The sequence below is a fragment of the Pundamilia nyererei genome, unplaced genomic scaffold (assembly GCF_000239375.1).
Source record: "Pundamilia nyererei isolate P.nyererei 1_Seehausen unplaced genomic scaffold, PunNye1.0 scaffold00007, whole genome shotgun sequence".
Taxonomy (NCBI): Eukaryota; Metazoa; Chordata; class Actinopteri; order Cichliformes; family Cichlidae; genus Pundamilia; species Pundamilia nyererei.
The window spans coordinates 6972441-6989270 of NW_005187408.1; the positions used below are offsets into that span (position 1 = coordinate 6972441).

Consider the following 16830-nt stretch of genomic DNA (forward strand, 5'->3'; position numbering starts at 1 on the left):
CATCAATCATTATACTATCATTACACATTATGCATTCATTTTGGCTAGTGTATTCAACAGGAAATCAGACACAAATTATACTCTAAGTAATTTTACGTAGTACATAATTTCCAGGTATTTTAAAGCAACTTCTTTCCTTCCTTATTTTCGCCTGTATTGCAGTGCAATGAAATCACCACCAGAGGGACCCCGAGGACCTCGTGTCTGCACGCCGCGTTGCATTCACGTACAGTTCCGCTTGTGCGCACGCGGAGGCGACATTTAGCTTCCGCAAAGAGCACTTGAATGCATGTCTGGAACAAATGCATGCAAAGAAACGATGCTACAGCAGCTGTCGCATGGTTGTGCACCGCATACAAATGAAGGCATTGATCGTTTTCTTCGCAGTGCTGCTGTTGTCTTTAGTAAGCCGAGCTGGTGCGCTAACCTCCAGCTGCTGCAAGGTTTGATCAATATATCCCGCAGCTACACCCATGTCCACACTGTATTTTTTAAGCATTTCCTCATTCCTGTGAGAAATTACAGGAGCTTCTCCTTATATAATGTTTACAATTCAATCGGGGTGACATCGATAGCGCATAAGAAACGTTTCACGCGTATCTATAGGGATACAGAAGAATGGACTACTACAGTCACAACACGGGAGGAGGAGGGGGATGCACAGTAGTATAAACACGAAATTTGCTGCTATTACCATAAACACAACACGAGGCCCCTATTGTAACACACTGCAGCAGCCTATACGAAGCCACATTGTTAAAAAGCACTCGCATGCAGAAGAATTATTGTTGGGAGTACGTGAAGGTAATTCTTCACGATGTAAACAAGCGATACGAAAGGTGATAAACCACAGACTGTGATAAGGCGATGAAGCTTGCACCACAAAAACACACCGACGCTTATTCGGAAATATGCGGCATAGCCTGTAGCAATAATGTGCTATATATATGTTTTAAATTACTGTGGTTAGTTTAGTTATTTTTAATCTGTAGGTGTTACCACGAGGTCCGCAGTGCTATCCCCCAGTCTGCTATTGTTGTCATTTTGCTTGCCCGCCTAAACAACGCTTTCTGCATATTATATATCTATATAGATATACATATCTATATAGATATATATTCACTTTATTAGTAGGGTCAGCAGCAGTTAAAGCTCAGCAAGACTGTATTCATGTCAGTGGAACAAGCCATGCTGATGTCAGAGATTTTTCCTGTTCTCCACTGGTGGTGGGAGGATCTTTGCGTTTAGTCACGCAGCTGTCAAAGATAGCTGTCACCCAGTTTCAGGATCAAACACACAGTCAATGAGAAAAGGGGCTTTGAGCAGAAAGGGACGCAGAGATCTCAGGTAACCCACAACCCCCCACCCCCCTCTCCTGCCACCTCAAGTCTCCAAAGAAGGACGACTAGAAGAGAGAAGAACATCTAAAACGGGAGAAAAGAAGCATTTTTTTAATGAACAAGGATTTTCGAGATTTCGGATACACGCTGGGGATATCTAGGGGGGAAAACACAGCTCTGACAGAGAATTTGTCTTCTCCGCTTGCCGAGGAATAAGCGGGCATTTTTCAAGATGAAGACCAAAAAGGGTAGGTGGGATTTAAAAAAAAATAACATTAAAGTAGAAGGGAAGAGGGAAAAAAACGACTTTAGACGGAGACGGCGTTAAAGAATGAGTAACAGAACCGTTTCCCTCATATGCAAACCATGCAGTCTATTGTTTCCTTTCCAGACATGACAGGGGGGCTTTTTCTGCCATGTGTTGGCGCGATGTCAAAAGTCGACAATAGCAAGGTTTAGCCACCGTTTTAGGTTATCTAAATGTGCTTTATTCAAGTTTTCACACAATAGGCTAACGCACGACTGTGTCGCCGTGTGTTGTTTTCCTAGTCGCGGTATAACCTGGGACAACTTTCAGAATGATTTAAAAGACGCTTTCGCCTTTTTTCTGTTACGGTGGAAACCTCATATAAGCTACATTTGTGAAGAAGTTTTTTGCTTCTTGATAAGTGGTGATAGTCGATACAAGTCAAAAGTTGTGCGACTGTTGTGACTTCAGGGGTTGTTACATTTTGGCAGCCTGTAAGCTTAAAAAAAACCTCGATATTTTGTATCTTTTTTAGTTATGAACAGCGAACGGAAACAGCCCCCAGCGCCTTTAAAATATGACCAAAATCCAAATGTAGGCTAATGTTCATCCTGACCTCATTGTGGGAACTTGCTGTTGCCTTGTTACATTCATGGACCTCGTGGTGCAGCTCGCTCGCGCACGCACGCACGCACACAAAAGAACCTTCTTACAAGTTGTTCAAACTTAGAAAAACTGTCGTGTTTCTCGGGTTAAAATGTCTTTTTTCTGGCCTTTCAGTGGAAGCGACGTATTTCGGCTGGTGGAAAGTTTGCGCCAAAGTCGCTGTTTGCGAGCAGAAACTTTTGAAACGCGTACAAAGGAGCAGGCAGCCCTGGATTCTTTTGTTTAGTCTGGAGACGCTTATTTGCAACAGGTCTCCCCTCCCCCTTCGCCTCTCCAACCTACGTAATTACCTCATCCTGTTGGCCACTCTTGACTTGGGAACTTTCTTACTTCTTTCCCACTAGTTTATCCGGGAGCTCACGGCTGTACAATAAATATCCTGGCCTGTTTTATTCGCTATGACCGCTTGGCTTCCCGTACAGTAGCCTAGGTGCTGGTGTCCAGGTGTAAATATTGACCTAAAATCACAGGAGCCAGTCTTTAATAAACCTCAGTGTGTCTTTATCATAAAGAGGAGGGACGCATATTAAGGTTTTGTATTGGTTAGTTACTAAATGGGACTGAAAATGTTTAATATATAATATGCCAGATGGAAAATGGGACAAATTTAAAAGCAGTTCAAAAGCACATCAATTTGCCTGGGCTGTACTCTTGACATTCAAAGCAATTCAGAGCACTTCCTTTGATCATGATTGACTTCGATTAGATCCTAAGCCTCCCATTTAAAAAACAAAAAACAAAAAATACAGACTCTGTAATCTTTCAGATTCAGCGCTCCTGTTCTTCAAAACAAACTCTCCCCTTTTACACAGAGATTGTTGCTGTGCCAGCTATCAGCCTGCCTAGAATAGACCTGGCTTGTATTTGTTGAGGCAGGTTTTATAACTGACACAGCATCAGGCTAGCCTTTGTGACGTCCCCCCCTTTCTACATCCACCCTCCCCTTCTTCCTCCTCCTCACACCCTCCCTGGCTCCTTATATGAATCACATGGCTGAACTTGACAGCTTGCTTCTGACACATCAGCTGCCTCCCAGACAACTTGAGCGGCTGTGGCAGAGCCGCTCTGACAACGGGGTGGCTTGACATTAGAGGATATAAATTCTTCTTTGTCCTGGCCTCACACGCTCTTTTTTTTTTTTTTGTCCTTCTCTTGCACTCGCTCGTGATTTTTTTAGGTTTGATGATGCTGTCGGGCAGCGAGACTGACGATGAGGACAGCGTGGACGCCCCTCTGGATCTGTCATCCAGCGCGGGGAGCAGTGGGAAGAGAAAACGGCGGGGAAATCTGCCCAAGGAGTCCGTTCAGATCCTCAGGGACTGGTTGTATGAGCACCGTTACAACGCCTACCCCTCTGAACAGGAGAAAGCCCTTTTGTCCAAGCAGACCCAGCTCTCTACACTGCAGGTACGGGCACAGATTCTGACAGAAAAAAGAGAGTACCGCCTGAAGCTGTTTTTTTTTCTGCCATTAAGCCCAGAGAGAGTAAATAGACCACTGTAAAAGTCAAGAGGAAACAAGTGTCAGCTTGACTGAATCATTTCCTGTCTGGATCACAAACAAATTATGACACATACACACTGTGAATCGAAGGTCATCCAGATCAGCTTGATGTTGCAACATAAAAGTCTGAGACAAAGTGAGTAAACTTACTCCCTGTGTGCTGTGGGCTTGGCCGAGGCACTTGGACAGGAATTTCCCTCCCTCTAGCCCCTTTTCTATCCCAGCTGTCTGGGAACAATGCGGAGTCATTTACATAGTTAGAGCTGAAAGGCTCCTTAAGCCAGTTACGACTAGCCTGGAGGACTGAGAAAAAGAGTGAACTGTGAATGCTGCTATTACAAAAGAGATTTATTTTTTTATTCAAAACTATTTTCAAGACAAGATTTCTAAATCTAAACTGACCTTTATTAAAAAAGGGGTTAGCTTATAATCAGAGGTGTCTTTTGTCATTTCTGCAGTGGTGAAATGATTAAAACAGGAAATGGTTGCGGTGTGTGAAATGTCAGCATGTGATAGGTAGGGTTTACCTTTCACTCGATTTCTCTGCTGACATGTGCAGACTGCACCTGGGGATAAATGTACCAGCAGATTTTCTTTCAAAGCACAAGGCAGAATGGAAGCGAGCCATGTGACGCGCCTTTTCTGACTGTGTGGGTTGTTGTTGTTATCGTCTTCTGCAGGTGTGCAACTGGTTCATTAACGCACGCCGGAGACTTCTCCCGGAGATGCTGAGGAAAGATGGCAAAGATCCCAACCAGTTCACCATATCCAGGAAAGGTAGCAAAGCTGGTGACAGCTTCTCTGACAGCTCCCAGTCCCCGAAACACAGCAGCCCCGCGGCAGCCACAGAAGAGAGCTACGACAAACGGGTGCTGCACCCGTCTAGCTTCGACCCCGCCGTGCCCAGCGTCCTGAGAAAAGCGGTGTCCCCCACCGTGCCCTCTCCGACCTCCGCGTCCCCGTCTCCTGGGCTCGTGCCCACCCGGCCTTCTGTCATCTGTCACACTACTGTCACCACAGCAATGCAAACCAGCCCGACAGCTTCCCACCCCAGCGCGCCCGGCATGAACTGTGACAGGGCAGCTGAGTTGTTGCATGCCGTGCAGGCTCAAGCGCTGCTTAGGTGCCGGGAAGAAGGGCCAGGCAGTCAGCCACTACCCAACTCCACCCCCACCCCCACTACCACCATCCTCAGCAGCACCAGCATAGAAGGCAACCTGAGCCCCCGCAGTGGGCTGTTCAACACCCCTCCCCCCACCCCTCCAGACCTCACACAAGACTTCAGCGGTTTCCAGCTCCTGGTGGATGTGGCCCTCAAACGGGCTGCAGAGATGGAGCTGCAGGCCAAACAGCTGGTCGCTTAAAGGAGGAAAGTTGACAAAAGAGGAGGAACTAGAGACTGACTTTGCATCTCAGCTGTGGAACTCTTCGTTTCAGTGACTCGTCTGCACGTAACAAAGAACAAAATCCACACGAAAGCCTGACCATTTCTATTTTTGGTATACCAATCAAATTGACATGGATGCTTTTCTTTCTTTCTTATTGAACAAAAAAAAGAAAAGAAAAACCGTATCGAGGTGCCTTGGCTGTAAGTTGTTTATACATTTCATATACATGTATCTTTATGTATCTACATGTGTATTTTATTTGCACACAGGGACCAAAAATGTTATCAGAACAATGCTGCCTGTCTTTATGTCTTTCCATTATACTGTATTGTAGTAAACGGAGCAAGAGCAAGAATCAGTCCTCCTTCACAGATCGGTCAGGTGGATTGGTCGCACCCACACGTTTTAATTTTTTTTTCTTTAATTATTATTATTATTGTTCAACATTTCAGAGATCAGTTCATGATTGGTCTGCCTTGTTTGTTTGCACACTAAAGGCAGAGGAAGGTCATCTCAGTGTCTTAAAAATACTTTGCTCTTGGCATCTATGACAAACTTATTCACTACTGTAGTAAATGTTTGTTTTCATAAGTATAGTTTTTAATTTTTGTTATTTACTTTTAGCTATTTTTAAAAGGAAAAAACCCTTTATGCTTCTTTTTTTTTAACTTTTCTTTTTGTCACTGAGGGGTGTTTCATAAGACCAATGTAGCAGGTTCTTAGCATGAGCCTTTATCCCATCACTCAGCGAAAAATGACGGCCAGTGGACTGGAAAAATTAAACACTACATATGTTTTTCTGCATTTGCTGTTTTACAACCTGACAAAAAAACAGCCCTTTTTAAAAAAAAAAAAAAAAATCACCAAAAAACATTTCCTTGTATAATAGGACCATGTGTATAGTTAATGTGACATGATGCCCAATGATGTGATTTCTTTTCATACTGTGCAATGTTTGTGGCAACTAGGGGTCACATGGGATTCAAATAAAGTTTTGTTTTTTCTACATCTCAGAGTTGATCATTTTTATTCAAGTATTTTGCCCTGCTTTGGATCATTCAGATCACTTAACTCTACTGCACACATTTATCCCTTAATGTTGGGAGTAGTGTGTTTAGTTTAATTGTTCAGTGTATATAAAAGAAGGGAATATGAGAAAACAATAGTGTAGCATTCCTGTCTTTCTACAGGATGCAGTCCTGTGTGTGCAAATGCTTTAAAACAGCTCCCATGCATTAGCATAATCCTGTATAAATTAACACAGGGAAACAGCAGACGTCAACACTTTCTCGCTGACAGGGTTTACGTGCCAATAAAGTCAGTGTAAGGAAGCTTACATATGAGTACAGCTGTTCCCATCTGGCAATGCTTCTCTGTTGTTCTCTGTATTAGGTCAGGCAGGTACACCTTACTGTTTTTGTTATTATACCCGTCTTTTAAGCTGAACAGCAGTTTACTTTTAGGATTTTAAGGGGATCTTTTTTTAAACATCTTCATTAAAATGATAATCCGCAACGTTACCTGTTCACTAACTAGCAGGCTATGATATGTAACCACTCAAGATCAGGGGTTGAATGCAATTGAACTGCAGTTAATACCATGTAGCACTGACAAATTCAGCATTTATACATGCTGCATTATCATATTTGATAGGCTAACTTTTGATCAACTGATGAAACATTAACTCATTTAATAGCATAATAGATGGAACAGGCAGGATTCCTTTGAACCTTTTGTCGGTTCCTGTCAGAGGTGACAGCGGTTGGGTCTGATCTAAATCATGTAATCACTAAGGGTTTAAACAGACCTCCAGCCACACAAGTAGGCAGATGCAGCCCACCATAGAGGACCATATGATGGGTAGATTGACCCAGGGCAGGCCATACACAGAGACAACACCCCCACAACCCTTTACCCTAACTCTAGCCACCGAAGCCAGCACGCCTCGCCTCAGCACGACTGATGTGTGAATGACAAATCAGCAGAAGCTGCACGTACAGAAACGTCAAGGCTAAGCCGAGGCCAAAAGCGGCGTCTAATTATGGGGATCCGCCCCTGCGGATGGGAAATGCCCTAAAAACACACCACGCTGGCCTTGTAATCGGTTTAATTATATTCTAATTGAGAACACATGTGACAGGAAAGAAATGAACACAACAAAATTATGGCAATGAGGTTTTTTAATGCTGATAAGAGCTCATACACGTGCCATAACATCAAGAGTGTAATAACATTAATTACAAAATGTATATCTGCTTGTAATATGTTGTTTTGTTCTTTTAGTTTACATTTACATAGGGAAACATTCATGTATGTACAAATGTTTATTTGAAGGTTTTTCTCTTAATATAACTACATCACAAGTTTCAGATTTGCCAGGACTGCTGGAGTGAGTTTAGCAATTAAAGCACAATCCAACATTCTGGTTTCTAACTCCCTGCTATACCAGGAGGGTTATATTGATATGTTAATATAATAAACATAAATAAATGAATTGTTTATTCGACAGACAGTTTGACTTAAAACAAGTTCCAAAGAAAAAGTACTAAAATGAGCTTTGTCTATATTAAATGGCATGAAGTTTGAACTATACTTATAAGCACCCTCTCTAAAAATATTTATTGACCAACTAAAGGAGTTACAAATCATACTGTATGGTTACATCATCTTCGCACATCTCTCGATGAAAAGCTCAGGTAGTAGTTCAACATTGTGGGACAAATAAAAGGAATATACCGTGTTTCCTATAGTTATCCAATGGCACACAACTTTATCAGATCAATACAGAAAATTGGACTACACACCAAAGTTCTGCTAGTCCGTGAAGAATTAAGTGACCATAAACTGACTCGGGATTGTCTCCACATTCAAGCAGCTGACAGAAGTACCTTGTTTTACTGCAGTAAGCCGGGTTGAGACGCTCAGTAGAAACATAATTGAGAATATGGTATGGACACTGGTTGCTTTATTAAGATCATGGCCTATCCTGCTGGCAGGAATTATGTACAACAAGAGACAACAATATGGGTCATATACAGTCAGATGAAGTCAGTCACACTCTCTCTCTGAACCTCGCCAACACGCAAACACACACTCACTCACACACACACACACACACACACACACACATCTTCCCCTGAGACTGCAGTTGTGCTCGACTAGCGCGATAGAAATTAAGGCTGATCACTGAAACGGAAAAGACAAAAAAGGCGCCTGTCATGCTGGAGAACATAAATAAAACACAAACACAGTATAAGGGCCTTGTTTTCAGTGCATAATAATAATAATATAATAACAATGGCAATAAACAGTCATTGTTCTCCTAATCAATAAATTAAACACTAATACAAAATATTAGAAACTGGATTTTTTTTTTCTTTATGACCTTCAAATAATTGCTTCATTTAGAGGCAGAGGGAGTGCACACACAGTGAGGAGAAATAGTCCTTTCTCAGTCCCGTAGTCTCAATACTGTCCATAAACTCTTCTTGTCTAAAAATGACATAATAAAATATCGTACAACTACCAGTATTGTACCACATATGAGTCCTTTAGCTTAGTCTGTTACACTGAAGAGTTTAAACGTGGTGTGAGTAAGGAATAAATCTGTTAAAAAAGACAAAAATATCAGTTACCTTGTGTAAGCATGCACTTCATGTCATTATATATCCTTTATACAAACTTGTTCTGCTCAGTCTCAATTCAGACAAGACAGGTGATTTGTTTTACAGTCTGCTGATGCTGCTACCTTAATCTTCGATTACAGCTAGGACCCTTTAGACCTAGAAAAATAGGAAGCACTTTTGAAACAAACAAGTTAACCAAAACACGCACACGCTCATCCTGTCACACATACAACACATATTCAGTTTGTGGCATTTTCTGGGAACCTTTCAGGGTACTGCACTCTTTGAAGAGGCCGAAAACCTAACTCCTACTGTCTGAGGAGCCACTTTGCTGAACCTGAAGGAGCAAAATCTAACCTCTTGACCTTTCCTCCCGCAACTGGAAGGACCCACTTTCAGGCAGAAGGTGAACTGTGTTACCAGCTGCCTCTATAAGCAGGCTTTTTAATATTACGTTTTAAAATGTGACCTCAATAAACAAAACACAGACTTTTGTGGCTGTAGTACTCTTAGAGTCAGATATTGATTTCTTTTTAAAAACTAGATTTTTTTAAATAGAAAATATAACGTAATAAATATCAAGAATGATTCTGGTCTGGTCTCTTCAGTTGATCTGATAGATTAAATACATCACTTACAACTGCCTGTGTGTTTGCACGTAAGCACCTACACACGCGCAGAATCCCTCCACCATGTTATTGCGTCCTGGGCTCCTGAAACATATCCGTGTGAAGCAACACTGCTGTGCTACACCAGGCTTATCTTTGTAATATCAGGTCACTTAAAACGTGGGGATTAGTGAGATAATTCTTTGGGAGCAACGAGCAGGTGGAGGTACAAGGAACAGAGGGAGTGCTACATCAAAGCTGGGAGAAGGAAATGAAGGGAAGAAGAGACAGAAAGATAAATTAATTAAGTAATAAATAAATACTGTAAGTGTACATTACTTCTTCAACCAGCTTCCATAGCAACTGACTTCACAGTGATCTGGGAAGTCTGCAAAAAATGTGATTATGTTACAGTATGTTAGCACCGTAGCATTACCATTCAGTGCTGTTGTGTTTATGGGACAGTGTACTGGACCTGTGTGTTGTTATATGAGTTTGTGTGTCTCATAGTCTGGTCTGAGCCTCAGGAATATAGATTTCGATACTGTCTGCGCTCTCGGTAGCAGAGCTCTGCCGAACTGACGCGGCGCGTTTGGCAGCTAGCAGGCGTTTGCGAGCCTCCAGACGCTGGCGCTCAGAGCTCTCCAGGGAGCGGTCCCTAGCCAGGGGAGGGTGGCCCTTCTGGGGCTTCTTTGGCACAGGAGGAGGCATCCTTCTCTCCTGGACAGGAATGACAAATAGTCTTAAAGACAGACCAGAGAGTCCTTATGGCAAGCTGCAGGTAAACACATGGACGAGCGACACGACTGCAGCCGGTTTGCATGAGGGTTAGCAAGAGCGGTGTGGCTGTTGCCGGCATAAGCATGCAATTTTTAATGAGGTTATGGTTCACAGTGGCAGCCATTTGTGTGGGGAAAGACAGCACGATGGTGGCCATTGCGTGAGGTAAAAGACCATTGGAGATGGGCAGGCCCCAACGGTGCATGGCAGGTAGAGTGGCTTCTCAAAAGCGGCTCACTGTCGACAAGACAGAACAAAACACACAAATACAAGTGATGGCGTCAGGCAGCCGACATGACAGTAAGCAACACATGTAAGCATGCTACAACAAAGCTTAACTGTAAATCATTAGGACTTACAATTCAAAGTATACAGTAATGACAGAAGATAGCATGCGGGTTAGTGGAGCATTCCAAAACAACACTGCAGTTAGGTCATTTGATTATTTAAAATGGAGTTGGCTGAAGCTCGTATTTGCCGTATGTGTCAGCACCTGAATTTCTGGAGGAGTCAGAGGTTTCCAGTTGTTGGCTTTCAGCTGGTGGAGTTCATCAAACTTCAGGCTAATGTTCTCAATGGACAGCTGGAGCATGTCCCAGAATCCAGCCAAGTCCTGAGAGACGGGCCGCGGGTGCGCATTTGGATTCTGATACACAAACATCACATGCATGGAAACCACACATAAAAAAATTAATACGGTTTATAAGATTATCACACACTTTTTCGAAAAAATACTATTGCTCTATAATATTTAATAGGAGTTAGAGGAATCACAAAATTGGCTTTAACTGTTTAGCCAAACATTTTTTAGAACTGCAGTGGAACAGATTTTCGATAAATCAGGTGAGACAGTTGCATCATATTGTGATAAGTGGGAGTACTGGAGTTGGTCTGAATCATAGACCTGCTGTGATTAAAAAACAGTTTGTTAATCTGTCTTGTCATCCTTCACTTAAGAAGGTTAAGCAATCCATTGCTACATAAACACAAACACAGCAGTATTCCAGTTGTATATTTTTGGATTTTTTTCTCAGTTAGTAAAAGACAAAAATGATTTTTTTAGTTAAATAAATCTTGCTGTTTTTAAATAGCTTAAATGTTTGTTAAATAATCTATAAATAATGCAACATAGAATTTTACATTTTTAACAAAAGGCACAAAAAACATAAATCTCTGGGTTTTAATGAAGATATGTAAATCCTGGGATCAGCATTCAGATATCCACGCAGCCATGCTCTTTCCTTTCATCTGCGAGTGACTGCAAAGATGTGATGTCTATAGTAGATGCATAGTAAATGAGTTCTGGCCTGGCCTGTCAGAGTGATTTGTGCAGGATGATGTCAGTGTGGGGGAGGGCTGAGGGGAGCATGCAGAGGATGAGGTGACACATACCAGATTCTCCTCACACAGCTCCCGGAACTGCTGGAACTTCTGGGACATCAGCAGCTGGGCACTCCCCACTGCACTGCGGATCTTACCCAGGACTGCAGAAAGACACAGACGCACATGCATGCACACACACACCCACACACCCACACAATGCAATTACTCACAGGACTGCATACTGCAGGCATGTTGCACCACTAACAGAGGGGCTGCATTAGTAATGCAACAAAAAAGGATGGATTAGAAACCTGCTTCATACGAGCATTTCAAAATACAAAACATCTGTGAACATCAGATGAGAATGACAGAAATCCATTTATATTTCACAATTCTTTTTCCAAAAATACAAAATCATTAAACACACAATGCAAAACACTGCATGTTTTAAGCATGGTCAAATCAAGCACCTGGTCTCAACAGCAACCTTTTATTTTCTTACAATCACTTTCCAGCAGCCTCATGCATAAGACAAAAAAGGCTACACAACTAATTTAAATGTCACTGATCAGTGATATGGACTCAACTGCTAGGCAACTGCTAGTACATAAGGCTAGTGCTATTAGAAACTGAGAGGGTGAGTAATGAACCTGTGCTGCAGACAAAGACTTCAACCCCTTCAGGATGCGTGCGAGTGTGTCTGTGTGTGCACGTGTGCATTGTAGTCTGGGATCAGGGAAAATATGACCTTGAGACAGCCTCCCTGTTATCCATGTTCTGTGAGAAAATCTCTTGCCTGGAACCAAAACACTAGCTGCAAACGCAATGGCATTTTCAGTAAAACATGAAATCAGCTGCGCAGGTACGAATACAGTGCTTACAGTCTGTGGCTTGTTTACTCAGTCTGGTATGTCTGTTTGTGTGTACGTGTGTAAAACATATTTCGATGTGTGCATACAGGCGAGTGCTGTTCTGTGTGTTACATCAAGATGAAATAGTTGCCTTGAAGGGGCACTCGGCAAACCCTGTGTGAGAGATCGTTATGCAGTGTATCCAGAGGACACAAGCGTGGCTGGGCCCAGCAGTGGCCTATTGATAAGTATGCACGGTATGTCTGTGGAGGCCAGAGGGCCTGAGACAGGAACAAGCAGCTATTGTGGTCCAGTACCACGAATACCAGCACCCTCCAAATCAAAAGAGGAGAGGAGGAAAGGAGGAAAAATAGACCTAATATCACTGCATAACAGAGTAAAATTTATCATGACATCTAAACATAATGAATCAACTCACTCTCTTCAGGCAGCTCATTCTCCATCTCGTCCTGCTCCATCTGTTTACACCAGCCCTCCATACGCTCTGTCTCAGCCTGCAGTAACTTGAGGAACCAGCGGCCGTCACGCGGGCACACCGATCGCCCAACCGCCTCCAGAGCCTCACCCTCTGGTTCAGGTACGTTGTCCATCCAGGGGTCAGGAGGAGGCAGGATGGATGGGTCAAAGCCCACCTCCCCGTAGTCATCTCCGGCACAAGCGTGGTAGTGGTTCCCAGAGCCCTGGATGCTGACGGTGGAAGTGGCAGCATCACGTGAGTGCTGGCGCGGCATGGTGGCGCAGAGACGCGGCGGCAGGTCCGGAGCGTCTGATGGGTCGTCGAGGTCAGCCTGCACAGCTGTGGTTACACTGTTGGAGCGGGTCATTCTGCGGTGACTAGGAGAAGATGTAAGAATAAGTTTACGTGGGACGCACAAAGGTATTATTGATTCTTCACCTGTTAAACATCTGATTAGTTTATTTTTATAGCCTTCCTTTTAGCAGCAATTATCATCACAATGATCTCAGCGATGAATAGCTTTTGTATTGTGGAACATCTTTTGTGTGTGAGTGTGCGTGTGCGTGTATGTTTTGTCACCTGGCTCATTCAATAGCAACAGTGTGTACAGGCCTCTGCCACACCGCAAGCCCTGCTGTGGGACCGCTGCGCATACACAAATAGTGGTAGCACAAAAACACACATGCACACACACTCACACCTGGAACCCTTCTCTACAGCTGGGCGTGCCATGTCGCATTTGACTCAGAGGCTTTGTGCCGCTGTCGGGCAGCCTCTGCCAAGTCTCTCCACACTATGTGCAACAGCAGAGACATGCACACACATACACACACACAGAGCTGGCGATGTTCTATAGAGCAGCTCACCACCCAAGAGATAAATGGGATGTTAGAGGGATGCGGGTGCTGGGAGAGGAGAGGAGGGGGAGGGAACTGGCATGCTAACTTCACAGTGATTGGACAAGCCATTAGTCTAATAATTGATTACAGCTCACGACTTAAAGCACATAATTTAATAACATATACAAAAATGTAGCAGAGTGGTGGTCATTGAGACACTTTAAAAATAAGTGATACACTTTGATGAAAAGGCATAAAAGCCCTCATGGACATGGGCTCTAAGGATTAAAGAAAATAACTGGGTATTAGTGCTCATTTCAGTTCAACACAAATGCCCCCATTCAAAAATCCATTATCCTACTGTGAGACATATATGGGATTACAATTGTCCTGTCAATAGACCCTCTCCAACAGGCCTGTTAGCTTTACTCTAAACCAAAAACTGCCCACAGTCCTCTCACACATGAAACCTCAACCTGACCTGCCTGCAGCATGACACACACAAATGATCACCTCTCGCTCAGCCCATCTCCGGACACACACTCCTCCTGAACTCTACCCATTCATCTTTACTTCCCCCTTTTTCTCATTCATCTCCCCTCTTCTGTGAACACAAAAAAAAAGAAAGCAAGATGGGAGTGGCGTCGGGTAGATCAAACAGCGTGTATGCGCTTTACGTGTACATGCCAGCAGCCCTTCGTGTGCGTGTATGTTTGTGTGAGTGTGAAGAGCAGTTAAAGAATAACTCCTCCAAGCAGGTGTTCAGAGCTAATGACCACAGCCTGCTTTCTATCAGGCTGCTAACAACTTCCTGCAGGGGCAGAAACAGGCAAAGCCAAACACTGCCCAGACAGACAGACGGTTAGATCAACAGACAAGAGGCAGAAGAACAAAAGGAACTAGGGCGTTTTAAAGGATAAAAGTTAATGTGAAAGAGGAAAAATGCTATAAAACACAAGTAAGGTATGCAAGAGCTAATAAAAATCACAGAAAATCTTTCCTCTTCCTACATTCAAGTAATAGAAAGTGATAAATCACCACAGAGGTTGAGTTTTGCATTCCATATGTTGCTGCTGCTCTGAACCAGAAGGTCCTACGTTTTCTTCATTTTCCTGTCATCTGCAGATACTTGGTTTACACTTAAAAGCAAGAGGAAATGGCCCTAAAAAAAGAAACATGCCTTATTTGGATTTAATGTCTAACGAAAGCCTTCAGTCAGCTAGGGCAAAAACAAAAAGGCTAACATTGCTAATTATCCCTTATATTAAGTTCTCAGGACTAGTGCAGTGCCTGTGTGTAACAAAGGCATTGCAGTTTGATGGGCTATCAGCCAAATGGTAAATCCCATGGCTGAAAAATGAAGTGTGTCAGAAAGTATCAAAAATGGCAGTTTTTAATTAATAAACATTGAAAACAGTTTTGTCTCTGTGGCTAATTTTCTTCTTCATACTAACATAACATGAGGTGTCTGCTAGGCCTCACCTCAGCTTACCTGAGTCACTGAACTGAACCTCTGTACATTGTTTGCAGTACTTTAGCCATTTGGAGACTTTTAAAATGTAATCATCTGAGAAATAGTTTGGTTTGATGTGATTTACAGCTTGCTAACTTCCCTTGCTACCCCTGGCTGATAACTTACTGCTCCACCCCCTCATCCAAATATGGTCACTTCTGGCCATAAAAAAGACGGTGGCTGCTAAAACGTCAACTTTGGGGCTTTAAAATGCAGTCCACAAACCAGTAAGTGACATCACCGTGGTTACATCTTTACACTGTTAAAGCCTCTGATGACAAAGGCAGGAAGCTGCTGAAAACATACCATGGTGAAAGTGTGTCAGAAAGAATTTTTAGCCAAAACATGAGGAACACTTGTCTAAACAACTTCATATTAGACGCTGGACTTCTGGAACACGAGGTTCAGAGCAAAACATCTGCCGAGTAGGAAGTACATCAGATGAATGTTTGGTGAAGAAAGCGAAGAATGCACACAAGCACACAAATACAGAGAGAGTCCTTCATAAAACCATAGCAGTGTTATCTCTGCCAGTTAAGATCCCAGTGGAAAAATTCAAGGACTGGGATAGGCTCATCTCTAGATTTGTATGGAATGGTAAAAGGCCTAGAATAAAATACACAACATTACAACTATCTAGGAAGCAAGGTGGTGTGGGACTCCCTAATCTAAAAGATTACTATCATGCGGCCCAAACCAGACCGGCGATAAAGTGGTGTGATCAGAACTTTAATGCTAAATGGAAAGATATTGAAATAAAAGCACGGGATGTCCCAGTCCAGACATTTCTTGGAAATGAGCAACTTAAGAAAACCTTACAGCATTTCCTTGATCCTATAACATCCCACACTCTAGAGATATGGTCTGGCCTAGTTAAACAAAGTAAGTTGGAAAGGGAGGTTAAGATGTTAAACTGGGCTGCCTATGTTGTTGGTGATATACCAAGTGCTCACGACTCAGGATTCAGGAAGTGGGAACAAAAAGGAATAACAGCGATTTGTACAGTAATGAAAGATGGCCATTTGATGAGTTTCCAAGATTTAAAAGATCGGTATAGTCTAGAGAAAACCGATTTTTACCGGTACCTGCAACTCAGAGACTACTTTTCAAAGGAAGTACGAAGTTCGCGTACGTCTTATGGAATCCTGAATTGTATAATTAAATCATACAGGGGCCTCCAATTCAAGGAGATTTCTGTACTATATAAAAATCTAAGAGAGAACACGGCAACATCAATTGAATACATAAAAAAGAAATGGGAGCAGGAAATAAAAACTGATATCTCAACTGAGGAATGGTTAGATATGTGTGAAACCCAGAACACAACGACTAACTCAAGATGCTGGAGAGAATTTGGGTGGAAACATCTTACTCGATTCTTTATTACACCAAAAATCAAAAGTAAACAGACTCAAGACAGTTTGCCATGCTGGAGAAGATGTGGTAACATGGAAGCATCCTGTTCAGTTTGCATTTAAGTAAATGCTTCATATACAAATATTATCATATTAAAAAAAATAGGTAAAAGAGAGAAGGAAGATGTTTGTCTAAAGACAAGCATGCTATTTGTTCTTTCCAACACTTTTACATCTCTTTCCACTGCCCGTCACTTAATCCTAGTTCAAACAGCAAGCTGAGGTTATGACCTATGACTGCTGCATAAAAACA

The 16830-nt window shown here is 42.7% G+C and overlaps 2 protein-coding genes across 4 annotated transcripts in view; one reads left to right on the forward strand and one right to left on the reverse strand.

The window, feature by feature from the left end:
- The first annotated feature begins 1261 nt into the window (after positions 1-1261).
- tgif1 (TGFB-induced factor homeobox 1) lies at positions 1262-5767 on the forward strand. Its single transcript, XM_005722764.1, has 3 exons — positions 1262-1588; positions 3431-3660; positions 4437-5767. The coding sequence occupies exons 1-3, from the start codon at positions 1573-1575 to the stop codon at positions 5118-5120; spliced, it is 930 nt and encodes a 309-aa protein (XP_005722821.1). The 5' UTR covers positions 1262-1572; the 3' UTR covers positions 5121-5767.
- Positions 5768-8390: 2623 nt separating this feature from the next.
- Positions 8391-16830, reverse strand: part of dlgap1b (discs, large (Drosophila) homolog-associated protein 1b) — a 95188-nt gene continuing 86748 nt past the window's right edge. For 2 of the 3 annotated variants that reach the window (XM_005722766.1, XM_005722765.1), the window contains 4 exons: positions 12772-13187; positions 11551-11642; positions 10652-10804; positions 8391-10098 (listed from right to left, as the gene is read on the reverse strand). In XM_005722766.1, the coding sequence (XP_005722823.1) occupies positions 9883-10098; positions 10652-10804; positions 11551-11642; positions 12772-13187 (877 nt within the window). In that variant the 3' untranslated portion in view covers positions 8391-9882. The other variant, XM_005722767.1, reaches the window with a different exon arrangement.

Bases quoted from the DNA above. Each gene is read 5' to 3' on its own strand.
- tgif1 (XM_005722764.1), top strand. The intron at 3,661-4,436 runs GTACGGGCACAG...CGTCTTCTGCAG, and splicing joins CCCAGCTCTCTACACTGCAG to GTGTGCAACTGGTTCATTAA.